This window comes from Prionailurus bengalensis, chromosome B2 (genome assembly GCF_016509475.1).
Source record: "Prionailurus bengalensis isolate Pbe53 chromosome B2, Fcat_Pben_1.1_paternal_pri, whole genome shotgun sequence".
NCBI lineage: Eukaryota > Metazoa > Chordata > Mammalia > Carnivora > Felidae > Prionailurus > Prionailurus bengalensis.
The window spans coordinates 124,071,017-124,084,071 of NC_057349.1; the positions used below are offsets into that span (position 1 = coordinate 124,071,017).

Below are 13,055 nucleotides of genomic sequence, written 5' to 3' on the forward strand. Positions count from 1 at the left end.
TGAAGGAAATTACAGGATTGTTTTATGTTTGGAACACAGCCTGGTGAACTCCGGAGTCGAGAGGCTGGCTTCTGTAGCTCGGGGACCCACGGAGACAGGAAGATAATGACTCTAATCCCATTAAAAAAAGATGTCTCCCAACCTCCCCCTCCTTTTACTTTTTCTTTTAAAAACCAGTGAAAAGAAAAACGATTTGCTCATTTGGTAATAACTAATGGAGACATGACTTACGGAGATGCCCCAGACTGAAGTTTATCTCAGTGTCAATAAATCTCTAAACAACTGCTAAGAAAATAAGTACTGCCACCATTGCTTCTTTTTATTTCCATATTAATCAAAGGCATCTGCTCCTGTCCTTTCTATCTGGGAGAGGGAATGCGCAGCGAGCATTCTAGCGTCTGAAAAGGCCTCTAGGAGAACGTGGTTCGCAGCGCTCGTGTTTTGTGCGGCCGGGGGACTTTTTACCGCCGGGCTCAGGTGACCTGTCTTTTCTCGCAAGGCGCTGAGGGCCGTGAAGTGGGGGCCCTTCCGCATTTGAATGCGTACTTTTCTTGCTTTTGTGCTCGTCATTGTGCCCCTGATGCTTCTGGCACAGCCAAAGCACCCAGAAAGTGTTCATTGCTGAAGCGGAGGAAACTCCCCGGGACCCAGCGTCCAGGCTCACTTTGCTGGGGTGCGCTCCAGCGCTCTATGTTTACATGGGTTGGAACTGATGTGAATTTCCTCGTCCTTTCCCGGAACAGACAAGCGGGGTGAGGGTGGGGGCAGTTGAATAACCAGGAGGAGAGAAGAGTCTCCATGAAATGTGCTTGCTCCAACCTCTATCTCCTCGCGTGCGGTTCAGAATTCTGCCTTTGGCAAAGATGCTTTCCCGGGCACCGCAGCCCTGCAGAAAGCGGAGGGGGTCCCTCTCAGAACAGGGCTTCTGGAGTTTTCCAGGCCCCAGGGGGAGATGGAGCGTGCTTGAGAGGCTCAGGCACTTGCATCTTGCATGTAAATTGCGGCGCCCCAGATCAGATCAGACCCCGGCTCCTGCACTCTCCGAGTTGTCCGGAGCAGACTGCGAGGGAAAGGCTGCCGGGATCAAGTCAGGGCCAGACGAAACCCCAAAAACTTTCGGGAGCAGCTACCCGAAAGTTACCTCACAGAGCCTTAGGCCCTGTCTCCTCCCTGTCCTCCTGGGGAATGAGAACCCCAGCCACTCTGCAGCCACTTGAACCCCAGGACACCGCAGCAACGTCCAGGCCCCAGCTTTGAGTGCCCAGGTCTGCGTCTCCCCACCCCCTTCTCTGGGGCTTCAGCCCAGCAGCTCCGGCTCCCCCGGACCTATCTCCTAGGGCCCACTCCCCGGACGTATTGAACTTTCTCTCCCCAGCGCTGGCTGTGCGGATAGAGTCCACACTTCGGTGCAGGAGCCCGGGCAAGGCCGGAGTTTGGATCAGAACCAGGGACTCGATGCCGGGGGCTGTGGCCCGGGTCCGCCGCGGAGAGCGGGGCGGCTGCTCCTCGGTGAGGTCCCCAGCGAGGAAAAGTGGCTGGTGTAGGCGCTACAGCCGGGGCCACCCGGGCAGACCCGGACCGCATCTCCTAAGCAAACTTTACAAGCCGTCAGCGCGGGGCTGGGCTTGGGGGGCTCAGGGAACAGAAAGGGAAAAGCGCTCCTGCAGCTCTCGGTCCGAGTTTAGATTTGTTTGTTGTCACTGCTGCTGGTTTTTCTCCCTCCCAGTTTCCATAAATGCTTAGGTATTTCGAGACACTTGCAAGCGTTGGAGCCGTCTGGGTTGGGCCTAGCTCGGCGACGTCCCTCCCTCGTTTATCTGCCTTTTGTCACCTGTGTCCCCGGCTCCCTCAGCCTGCCAGAGTCGGAGGTCAGGGCGCGGGGACTGTCACTTCCCACGAGACGAGGCCCCAACCTGAACAAGCTGTAGTCTCGGCGCCGACCCCTTCTGCGTGAGGCCCCAGAACCTGATGCAAAGTTCCGGGACAGTTTCTGCAGCGCGGGGCCCTGACGCCGGCTGGGCTCGTGGCTCATCGCCACCCGGTGCAGGAGCGCGGAGGGAGGGGCCACGCGCCCAGCGGGTGGGTGGCACCGCGGGAGTCTGGCCCTGAGCGGGTCCGGAGGTCGCCACTGCTCTCGCCCTCTTCCCCGCGCCCTTCCCCGCACCCACCCTCGCTGGCCCCCTCGCAGCCCGGCGACCTCGCCTCCCCGGGAAGGGTTCACTGACAACGGACACACCACTAAAAAGCGATGCCGTAGACCTGAACCTTCCGGTTTGGGCTCCTCCCAAACCCTGCTTGTCAGGGAAGTGGGTACAGGAGAGGCTCAGAAACTGCGAGGTGGAGAGGTAGGGACGCCCATTCTCCTGCGGGTTTGCGGAGAAGCAGGCGGAAGAAGAGGGTGCGTCTAGTTCACCTGCCGCCCCACCTCGGCCCACTTCTCTCCGAGGACACTTCCAGCGCCCTTCTGCCGCGCCTCCTGCTCTAGCTGAGCTCCCCAAGCCTGGGCGGAGCGGGGCGAGCTAACCAGGAGCCGCCCACCTCCCCGGCGGCCTAGGTCGGCGCCTGGCCCCGACGTCCCCTCTTCACTACTCCCCTTTCCTGCTCCGGCCGAGAGCCGCGGGCGTGGGGTGGCCTCGGGCCTCGGGACGACAAGGGTCCGAGGGAGAGATGCAGGGACTGGGACCCTGCGAGCCAGGGACTAACTCCTGCAGCTCTGGGTACCTCCAGAGCCGGGGAGGGGTGAGGCTGAGCTTCTGCTGGGGCGCCCACGGGGTCGCCGAGGTTCCACCTGTGCCCAGGCCCCGAGGCCTGTCCCCAGCGCCCAAGGGCGGCAGAGAGGCGGGAGCGAGGGGGGGGGGGCGCAGGTTGGGAATCCACCCTTCAGACGGGAGGTGGGAGGACGAAAGTGGGGCCCAGAGTTCCCAGAAGAGACCTGGAGAGGCAGTTAAATCTTGTTGGCTGAGCGAGACGCTCAGAGAATCCGGGCTTTTGCAATTTCTGCTAAGGGTGTCAGTGGAGGCTATGAATCTTCGCTTGACCCAGCTACTTAGGGGGGAAAAAAAAGTTTGAAGACACCCAAGTCCTCTTCCTGCAGGAGTTAGGAAACCTTGGGCCGCCTCCCCCAGCCCTTCCTGGAGATATAAACCCAAGGTCCCAGAACCTTGGGGAGGGAGCTGTGTTCCTTAGAAATAAAGTTCTACTGTACCCAGCTAAAGCTGGCATGCTTTCCCTTTCTAAATGTGACTTTCTCCCGCCCTTAAAGTTCGGCCACCTGCTTAAAGCCCCGCGAGGCTTTTATAGAGTGCAGGACTCCTCAAGCTATCACCGCCCACGAGGATTTCATTTCGCTGTTCTTTTAAATGCGAAGCAACGTTTATTCTGGAATGAAGGAGTCCTCGTCGCGTTTCTAGATTGAATTAAAAACCGCCTTAGACTTCAGAACTTTCGAGAAAGCGGCAAATTTACAAGGGGAGGGGGAATCGGGTCAAGAACCTTTTTTCACCTTGGCGGACATATACTTTTGCTGTTGGCGTCAGTAATTCGAGAATTTAACGGGAATTGCAGGCAAGAGTCGCCTGCAAAGTCACATCCCCAAGCGGACCAGCTTGCTCGGGGACAAGACCTTTCCCTGGAGGCCGGTGGCTAATGTTTCTTCCCGAAGAATCAAGAAAATCCAAACAATCTGGCTCTCAAATCATTTTTCTCCGTGAGTTCCTGTCCTGTTCTTAAAGGAATCCTTCCTCCCAGTCTCTAGCCCAAAGGAGTTTTTGTAACAGAGGAGTTCAGCCTGGCTAGGTGAACTTCCCAACGTTGGAAGCAGTGTCTCCTTCCTGCTTCGGTTGGATAATTCAAGATAGGATTCCCTCGCCTGGTGGTTCTTTGAGTGTAGTTTCCCACGAAAATAGACCTTAACGGCTCTTTAAATTGACCACCGGATGTATCTAAAGGGATTGGACAGGCAGCACCACCTCAAAATTCACCATTCCCTGGTGTAAGGAGTGTGGCTTTTCTCCTTTAAGCTTCAGCTCTAGAGAAGGGGTGAAGCTCATCTCGAAGCCAGTGGTCAGCGCTGCTGTGGTCTTCCCCCAAGACCAGGCCTTTGGAAACGGGACTCCAAAGAAGCAAGTAGCTCAGGGGAAAGTCGTTTTCCTGATTGATGAAACTTCTCCCTCCCTCCCCTTTTTAAATAATAAGCTCACCCGGAAAGGCTGGAGGGCTGTCTTGTGTTGGTTTCAGATAAATCCTCAACAGCTCTTTCCTCACCCAGAGAAATGAATCACACTTGGGAAACAGACGATTATTCCCCCATTTGTCTGCTGAAAACCAGGGGAAATAAGCATCCTCCACTGGAGACCCTCACTTTGGTCTTTCTCCCTGGCAGGGGGGGAGCTTGAGGGGATGGGGGAGTTGGAGGAGACTGAGTTCAATAGAACCTGGACCCACAGAGATGCCCTCCCAGGGCAGGCAGTGGGGAGCCTAGGGAGGAAAGGGCAGAAAATTCCTAGATGTGCTCTCCCTCCCTGCTGGATCCTGGAGAGAGACAGCTTTGTTGCTCTGCGGTGAAAACCATCAGCTTCCCCTCTTGAAGAGGAGTTTAAGCCTCAACCAGCTGCCGGTGATGTTACATCTAACCCAGAGACCAATTCCGAGGTGGTATATTTCAGTCAGGTTTCCATTTTCCTTAGTGAGAAATACAGGTTTCTGCCATGGGAGTCATCATCACTAGGACTTGATTCCGTGTCCTGCACAAACAAACAAACAAACAAAACCCTCTTGCTGGATTACTTTTGCTTGTACAAACTATTCGGAAGTGTTACGGAATTGGTGAGGGATGAAGAGAGAAAAGGAATTGGTTAAAATGACCCCTGTTTCAGCCATCACTTATGTAGAAGATGCCCAATGTTTCCATCTAATCAGACCTGCAATCTAACGGAGGAAAGAAGGGAGAATTACTGCTATAAATCTTCCAGATGCTAGGACTTAGGAAGTGGTTGGCCTCATCCTGAGCTCACCTTACAAAGCGGCGTGGCCTTCCCTTTCTCTCCGGGGCCCACTGCCCAGGGGGCAGGGAGAAGTGTGGGTACTTGATTATTTTCTAGGACGCCCTCTTTGTGGACTTTTCAAACATATAGTGGATTTTAACCTGCGTATTTTTTTTAAAGGCCACACGGCCACTATAAAGTGAAAAGAACTTAACTTACTGCTTCGTTCCTGCCAGTTGTCAACACAGCGGTGCAGCCACTGCCTCTCATTTCCTGTCACTCTGGGTTTTCAGATTACTTTTTAAAAATCTCAATTGCTGAGTTTATGAGCGCCTGATGACTGCAGAGAAATAAGGAGCTCAAATATCACAAGGCTACCAGTGTGGACAATGCTCCTATCTGAAAGACATCTGGTTGTAATAATTAACACCAATTTATCTGACCTTTTTACCTGTGAAAGACCAGAGAAAAGTCTTTGTATCTGCCCACCCACTCAAAATCTCTCACCCCCTGCCAGGTACACCTTACTGGGTCCACGTATTCCTTACCCACTACCCCCATCTTCAAAAATCTTAGGCAAAGGCAAAGCCAGGATTTAAAGGTTCTTTTTTATTTGAAATCTCATCCAGAAACACTGGTTATTAATAAATATATCATAGTTATCAAGAATATATAAAAAATAAAGACAGGTATTGTCTTTGAGGCCCTAACAAAATATTTCAAGCAAATGTTCAGGAAAATAAAAACGGCACCCCTCCCCAAACCATGATAACTTTTCAAAGCTGATGATAGAGAGAGCCAACCCCGCATGCAGAATCGCTGAGCAAGGGGGGAGGGGGGGGATGGGGCAAGCTAGTAGAGGGAGCCCAGGCTCTGGCAATAGCTGGCCCCTAGAACAGCCTTGGGATGGAGTTTGGGAATGGAGTTCAGAGGGGGTGGGGTGGGGGAAGAAGCGCTTGTGCGTGAGTTTGGGTCTTTGCACTCTGCCCCCTTTTTTTCATTTCATACAACCACAGACAGATATATGGATACTTCGGAGAATTCACTAATAAATCCTTGTTACAAGGAAAATGGCATCATGGCCTGCACAACATGTTTCGAGAAGATTCATTTAGAAGCTTGCATGCATTCTTTTGACCTACACTGCGTCTTAAGGAAAACCCACATAAGAGATGTCATGCCCTGGACCGGGGTTGAGATTCAAAACTTGGGTCTTGATCTCTCTCTCTCTCTCTCTCTCTCTCTCTCAACGTCTCTAGAAAAACAACTGAGGAGAGATAGTGACAATCGTAATTGCATCCATCTCCAGGAAATATTTACATCTGTTTTTGCACAAAAGGGATGTTGTCTTTTCCAAGGTGAGAACACAGAGCCAGAGAAAGCCAACTCTAAAGTCCCTTCGCAAGTTTTTGACCACACCGATCCCGTCTTTACACAACAAATGCAGTTTTGACAAGAGCCTATGTAAGTGAGAAGCACTGGCGCGGCATGGGGAAAAGAAGCATGCATGCAAAACACACGAAGTCTGGTTCGAGTCCCCCTTCGTTACCACCTAGCAATTGCAGTTTGGTTTTGGTCCTTTCCCTCCGGGAGGTCAAGCGGAGTCTGAGATCTCCGACGGAGTGGGAGGCCGCGGGACCCCGCGCTCACCCTCCCGCCGGCCGAGCGAGTGCTCAGCCTCCCTCTCCCCTCCCGGCCCGACACCGCAGTCCCTCCCGCCTCTCTCCCCTCATCCTGGGCAGCTGCCGGGCCGTCCTCTGCTCACTTGAGCAAGTCCTTGGACTCGGCCGACAGCCGAGCCATGTTGGCGGTGGAGAGAGCGGAAAGGTGCGGCGGCGGCGGCATCTGGCAGATGGTGCAGGGGCAGGGCAGCCCGGCCCAGTGCTGGAAGCCGCTGCCCAGCTGCAGCGCGGGCGGCGTGGAGGGCGCCTTGAGCAGCGAGTGGGGAGGTCGAATAGTGCCGATGGCCGGCAGCGAGGCGGCGGACAGCGGCGACGAGCCGTTGCCGGACGAGAGCGCGCCGCCCAGGATGGGGTGCACCGGGTGCACCGCGTTGGCGGCGTGCGCGGGGTGGCCGGCCGAGTGGCCCACGGTCCCGCAGTGGAAGGCAGAGTGGTGGCCCCCGTAGATCTCGCCAACCAACCTCTTCATCTCCTCCAGGGAGCTGGTGAGCATGAGGATGTAGTTTCTGGCCAGCAGGAGAGTGGCGATCTTGGAGAGCTTGCGCACCGAGGGCCCGTGCGCGTAGGGCATGACCTCTCGCAGCCCGTCCATGGCGAGGTTTAGGTCGTGCATCCGCTTGCGCTCCCGACCGTTGATCTTCAGCCTCAACTGCTGTAGGTCCTGCTCCGACAGCTGCTTCTTGATTTTGTACTTGCTGCTCTCGCCGGTGGCCTTGGCGCCGGCCCGCGAGAGGCTTTCCCCGGGCATCTTCTGCACCATGTCGCCCTGCGTGGAGGAGACCGAGTTGAGACGGCTCTCCTGGTGGTGGTGGTGGCGGTGGTGGTGTTCCCTCAGATACATCTCATCCATGTCCGGCGACGAAGCTCTGCTGGAGACAGAGCTCGAATCAGAATTCATTTTATTACGGGGGATGCGGCCCTACCGCGGGGAGGCTTTAGGTGGGAAATTAAGGAAAATCTTGAAATTAAAAAAAAAAAAATCTGCACAGCCCAGCGACCCACTTCTCAGTGGCAAGACTTGAGAAGAAAAGCTGAGGCACTGCCTTTCCCCGCCTCTCTCCCTCCCCACTCCCTTCTCTCCGGTTAGGCTGTTTCCTGGACAGCGGGTTGGTGTTTGCTGGGACTAACCTCACGCTGAAAAAGAGGGGCTTTTATAGAGCTGCGGCGGAGAAAAGAGACAAAAGGAACCCTCCTATCTATCCTGGGCTGGTTAGGACGACGTGCCGTCATTCAGGGCGGTGCGCTTTGCTGTCCCATTTTGCAAGGATTCCTATTCATATTCATTGTGGGGCCGCCCTGGGACACCTCTGCTCCGAACCGCTAGGAGCCCCAAGGCACAAAACCCTCTCTGATTGACACACTCACCGCTCCAGCTCGCTCCTTCCTGGATTTTTTTTTAACTTCCCTCCCCCTCCTCCCCCCCCCCCCCAAATTTCCCTAACCAAATCACACCTAAGGAACCAACCGCCGGAAGGAAAGGGAGCCAGGCAGTAGTCGGAGATTCCTCCGGGTTTCTAGAGAGAAACTGAAACATTCTCTTTTCTTCATAGCTACTCCCAAGTTTTGGGGAATGTGAGCAAAAGAAGTCCTAATGGAACGGTGTCAAGGACAGAGATGCGGTTGGAGGGCAGGTTCCCCGCGCCAGGGGGTGGGCGCGGGGGTGGAGGGAGAGGGGGACCTCGTGTCGCTGGGCACTGTCTGAACTGGTTGGTTATTAGGTCTCTTTTCCTAAACACTGATACGGTGTTCATTTTGTTTATTGAGCCCTTCCGGCCTAATTGCAATGGGACCTCCGTTTGTGGTGAAGGGCTTGCCCCGACACTGTTATAGGGATGGGTTTTCTTCTCTTTTTTCTTTTCTTTTCTTTTCTTTTTCCTTTCCTTTCCTTTCCTTTCCTTTCCTTTCCTTTCCTTTCCTTTCCTTTTCTTTCTTTCTTTTTTTCTTTCTTTCTTTCTTTCTTTCTTTCTTTCTTTCTTTCTCTTTTCCCTCGTTTAAATAGATTACTGAAAGAATTTGCTTTGCACAATTCTCTAACTTCTTAGACCTGGACCTGAGGAAAACAAACAAACAAACAACACCAAAAAAACAAAAACAAAAACAAAAACCCAACCAAGGGGAGGGGAGGAAAAGTGGCGGAGTAGCCAGGGAGGGAGTTAGAGATAGGAAGGGTTCCCAAGAACTCCGGAGAGATTGTTCCTGCCGGGGCTACCCCGCAGCCCCCGGACCCTGGCGCTAACAGAAGCGGGTGGGGCAGTCCCGGTCGGGAGCTGGCGCGCAGAGGCGGGTAGCATCTGCAGCTCGGCGCCACTGGGCTGGGGCCGGTGGGTCCACGGGGTGGGGAAAGCCGGTGCTGAGGGTCGAATAAGAAACAACGTGTGTTTGTGTGGGCGCGCGCGTTCTGCAGGGAAAGGATCTGGAGAGCCCCGTAGGCGTGCGCGCGTGGGCACTGCGGGCCAGTGCTCGGTGGAGTCTGGGGATAAAGAGGAAGGAGGCCTGGAGTTTGGAACCTTCGGTTCCAGGGCGGAGGTCGGCGCGATCTTTCTTCCCCCTTGCTGTGTTTTGTCAATGGGACTAGCTAAACAGTTGAGGGGCGGGAAAGCAGAAACCCTCGGGAGCCCGCGGGAGGCCTCTAGAAGAGCCTGGGCGCCGCCACGCTCTGGGCTCGGAGGAACCCAAGACAGGTGCCAGGTTGTAGTCGAGGGGATGCAAAGTGTGAAACCGAAACAATCCCGGAATCTCCGGCAGTCAGGGCCTCGGACTGCGCGGCGCAGTCAGTGCATATCTTTGGGACTAGCAAGCTAGAGGAGGCCTCACTTAGCCTCCACTTTGTGGACAAAGTGGAACGGCCAACAGAGAGGGTTGCATGCCTAGCCCGGGAGTCTGTAAGCTCTGCGAGGCTTTGCCTCTTTGGCAGTCTCGCCTCGAAAGCTGCGCTGGCAAGTACCAGTAGGATGGGCAGACGCAACATTGGAGAGGATGCTTTTCTGCACTGAACTTCGCTTCTCTGTAAGAGAAGAAAATGGACGAGAGTCCCTCCTCAACGCCAGGCCCTTAGGGCCCTTGAAGACTGGACTTCTATCCTCCGACCGCCCCCACCTCCGTAGAAGGCAGATTTTTTAAAACGAAGAATCCAAATGATTCGATTTGGAATGTGGAAAGGTTGATTGTCCAAACGCACTTCTAATATCCAAGCCAAAGAAATGTTTCTGAATTCACCAGACCCGTCCCTTTGAGCTCAGACAGCGACATCCACCGAACTGCTTATGAGAAAAAGGGTTCCAGAACATCAGCATATATTCGGACAGTCCTAGGTGATGGTGATGGTGGAGAGGCGTGGTCCAGACCGCCGCCCCGAGCGCTTCTCTGCTGCTCACGTCGGGCGGCGGGGGAACCCTGGGAACCCCACACTGGAGGAAAAGACGTTTCCCAACCTTTGGGCCAGTGCACAGGCCCGGCCCCCGCCGCCTCCTGAACCACCTTCCTGACCCTTGGGCATCGACTCGGGCCTTTCTCTTGTCCAAACTGAGAATGCTGTAACTCAGTTTTTATTTCAGGAAGTAGCAAAGTCTAGTTAGAACGATTGATTACAAATGAAGGAGTAGATAAAGTTATGCTGCTAAAGGCTTTTTTAAAAAGCATTAAAAAAAAAACTTCTAATTTTCTCAGTGGGCAATATGAAACAAGGTATAAAATTTTCTCACGTTAATCGAGGTGGCAAGGAAAAAGGGAAGCTGGCCTTGAAATACAAACTGGAAACTCACTTTCGGACTGGAAAGACCAACACCAAGCTTCTGGGAGTCCGAACCAGAAGCCCCTCTTCCTCGGCGCCGCCTTTCCGCCGAGTGGGGGGACGCTGCCCCTGCGACCAGATCAGACGGGAACTGCGCTAGGCTGGAAAGGGGCCCCGGGCCTCTGCCTACAGACCCCCTGCCCCTCTAGCGGGTTTACAGCTCCGGCAACGCGAAGGTAGATCTGCCTGACCTGGCAGAACTGCGTGTCCAGGCCGAGGGCCCTCGGCCACAGTCCAGGACGCCGCGCGCCCTCTCCTCCCCGCTTTCCCAAAAGGCTTCTACAGGTGAATGTGAAATGGTCCAAGGTCCAGGGCCCCAGTCCGGCAAGCACTTCTGGCGAGGCCTTACAGGGGCCTAGAGTCTCCTAGGAGGCTTGTTCTCTATTCCCTATATTCTGTAGGAATTAACATCAAGACGAGGAAGAATGAACGAAGGAGCCACAACTTTGCTCTCCATAAAATGGGTTGATACTGAACGGGGCGCAAAAGGCAGAGGAGCCCCAACTGGCTGTGCAGGCGCTGTCCCCAAGAGTTTGCCTAGCGAGGTCGCTTTGGACTCTGAGGGTGAACCCGAAACCTGCGCCCAGCCCCGAGCAGGAGCAGGCGGGGAACTTAGAAGGGCGAGCTGCGCGAGTTCCTTCAGAGAACTGTCTCTGCCGGCGCTCACGCCGGGCGTGAGCAGGGGGCGGGGGGAGGAAGGGAGCCGGCGCTGGGCGGAGGCTGCGGCAGCTCGGTGGGGCCGAGGCAGCCCAGAGGGGCCTCAGCCGGAGACGCGCCGTGACCTTGGCCCTGGCCAGGGGCCCTTTCAGAGGGCTGAAACAAGCAAGAAGAGGGAGCCAGCGACCCGGCGGCGGCGCGGGGCCCGGCTCTCTCGGGCCGCACCCGGCGCCCTCGCAGCCTGGGGGCGCAGCGGGGTCGGCGCGGAGGCGGGGGCCGTTCTCCCGCAACAGGTGCTTCCGGAGGCCGGCGCGGGCCGCTTCCCGCCACTCAGTCTTGCTCCCGGCAGAGCCTGTGAGTACTTTGTACTACCCGAGGCGGCAGCGGGTGCGCGCGGGGACCCGGTCCGAAGAGCGGCGCAGCCTTCCCCTCGCGCCCGGGGCGCACAGCCTCAGCTCTGCAGCTCCGGCTCCCGGGAACCGCGCCCTCCGGAGGCTTCCAGGCAATTCCTGTGCGCGACCCCCCCTCCTCCGGCCCCCACCCCAGGTCTCCGGGGAGCATCTCTTACCCTAAGCCCGGTGGCGCGCCCACCGCTCCGCAGCTCCAGCCACCGAGCTCCTCTCCGGAAGCTGCCGGCTCTGCCCGAGGCCGCGGCGATTTGGGCTCCACGGCGAGCACCCCCCCCACTCCTCGTCGGAGTCCGGAGGCCAGTGGTCGCGCTGGCCGACCTGCCGGGAGGCCGCTGTGCGGAGCCGGTGGATCAGCAATGTCCAGGAGCTCCCGTCGCTCGCCCAGCCTCAAACTTGACCGGCGGAAACTTTGGCCGAGACCGAACGGCGGGAGGCTGCCCTGTGGGCTTCACCTTTTACCCCAGGCCCCCTTCCAAAACAAAAACGACAAAAGGGGAACCTCAAACATCTCTAAGGGTGTTCCGTCGTGGGCAACCAGGGGAATAGCCTAAACACTAGCTGAGCACGGAGGAAGTTCTCAAAAAGTAGTTTTGTATTTGAGTAAAACAATCACTTCACCACATTAGCAGTGGGGGCGGGTCATTGAAGCAGTTGAGTTGATCAAAGAAGCCCTTAGAGAATGAGAGAGAAAAAGAGAGAGAGAGAGAGAACAGTTTTTATAAAAATTAACGTCAACAGAAATCTCGGGCAGGCAGGAATTCTCTCCTCTTGCAGCCGCGCGTCCCGGGGGCTGGAGTGTGGCGCAAGTACTGAACTCCGCGCCCTGCGGTTGGAGATGACAAAATGGAAATCCCAACCATCAAGTAGGTGCTGGAAGGGCCCGAGTGGGTGGATCTGGACAGACCGACTGAAGTGTTTCCGTTTTCTGGGTCTCCCCATATTTTGCATCATATCTTGAACATTCACTGATCTAGCGTTTTCCCCCCGTCTTTTTAAAAAAAAAAATCTGGCTTTCTTACAGGAAAAAGCAGACGTTGAAGGACAGCAGAATTTTATGAGGTGATAGTGACTGCTTTTTGCAACGTTGGGTGTGATATTGGAGGAACTGAGGAAGTCCCAGAATAGCATAAAATGATGACGTGCTAATTATGTGAGTGTATAGACGAGTGAATACGTGGGCAGAACTAGAAGTTCGGTTTTAATGATGTGTAGGAGCAAGCCTGGCTCGCACTTCCAGACTAATTCTCATTCTTGAAAGGCTGCCTTAAGTCAAAGGAGGTAAGAACTTCTAGACTTCCTTTACAGGATTTCGCTCAGTCAGTGAGCATACTTCAGTACTCTTTCTTTCCTTTCTGGTAACACCTGCTCAGTTGCCAAAACTCCTGAGTTTCCAACCCTGAAGGAAGCCTATAAATTGAAAGCATTTTTCCTCAAGATTGGAATGTTTAGGTTGATGTAAATATCACTGGTGATCAATCACATGGACTGATGAGTTCTATTCAGATTTGCATACTTAGACACACATTCTTGGCAT

At 55.0% G+C, this 13,055-nt stretch overlaps 1 protein-coding gene across 1 annotated transcript; it reads right to left on the minus strand.

The window, feature by feature from the left end:
- Positions 1–6,737: 6,737 nt before the first annotated feature.
- Positions 6,738–7,820, minus strand: OLIG3 (oligodendrocyte transcription factor 3). The gene has a single exon (XM_043590541.1). It carries the CDS (start codon positions 7,560–7,562, stop codon positions 6,744–6,746), a length of 819 nt encoding a protein of 272 aa, XP_043446476.1. The 5' UTR covers positions 7,563–7,820; the 3' UTR covers positions 6,738–6,743.
- Between the last annotated feature and the right edge of the window lie 5,235 nt (positions 7,821–13,055).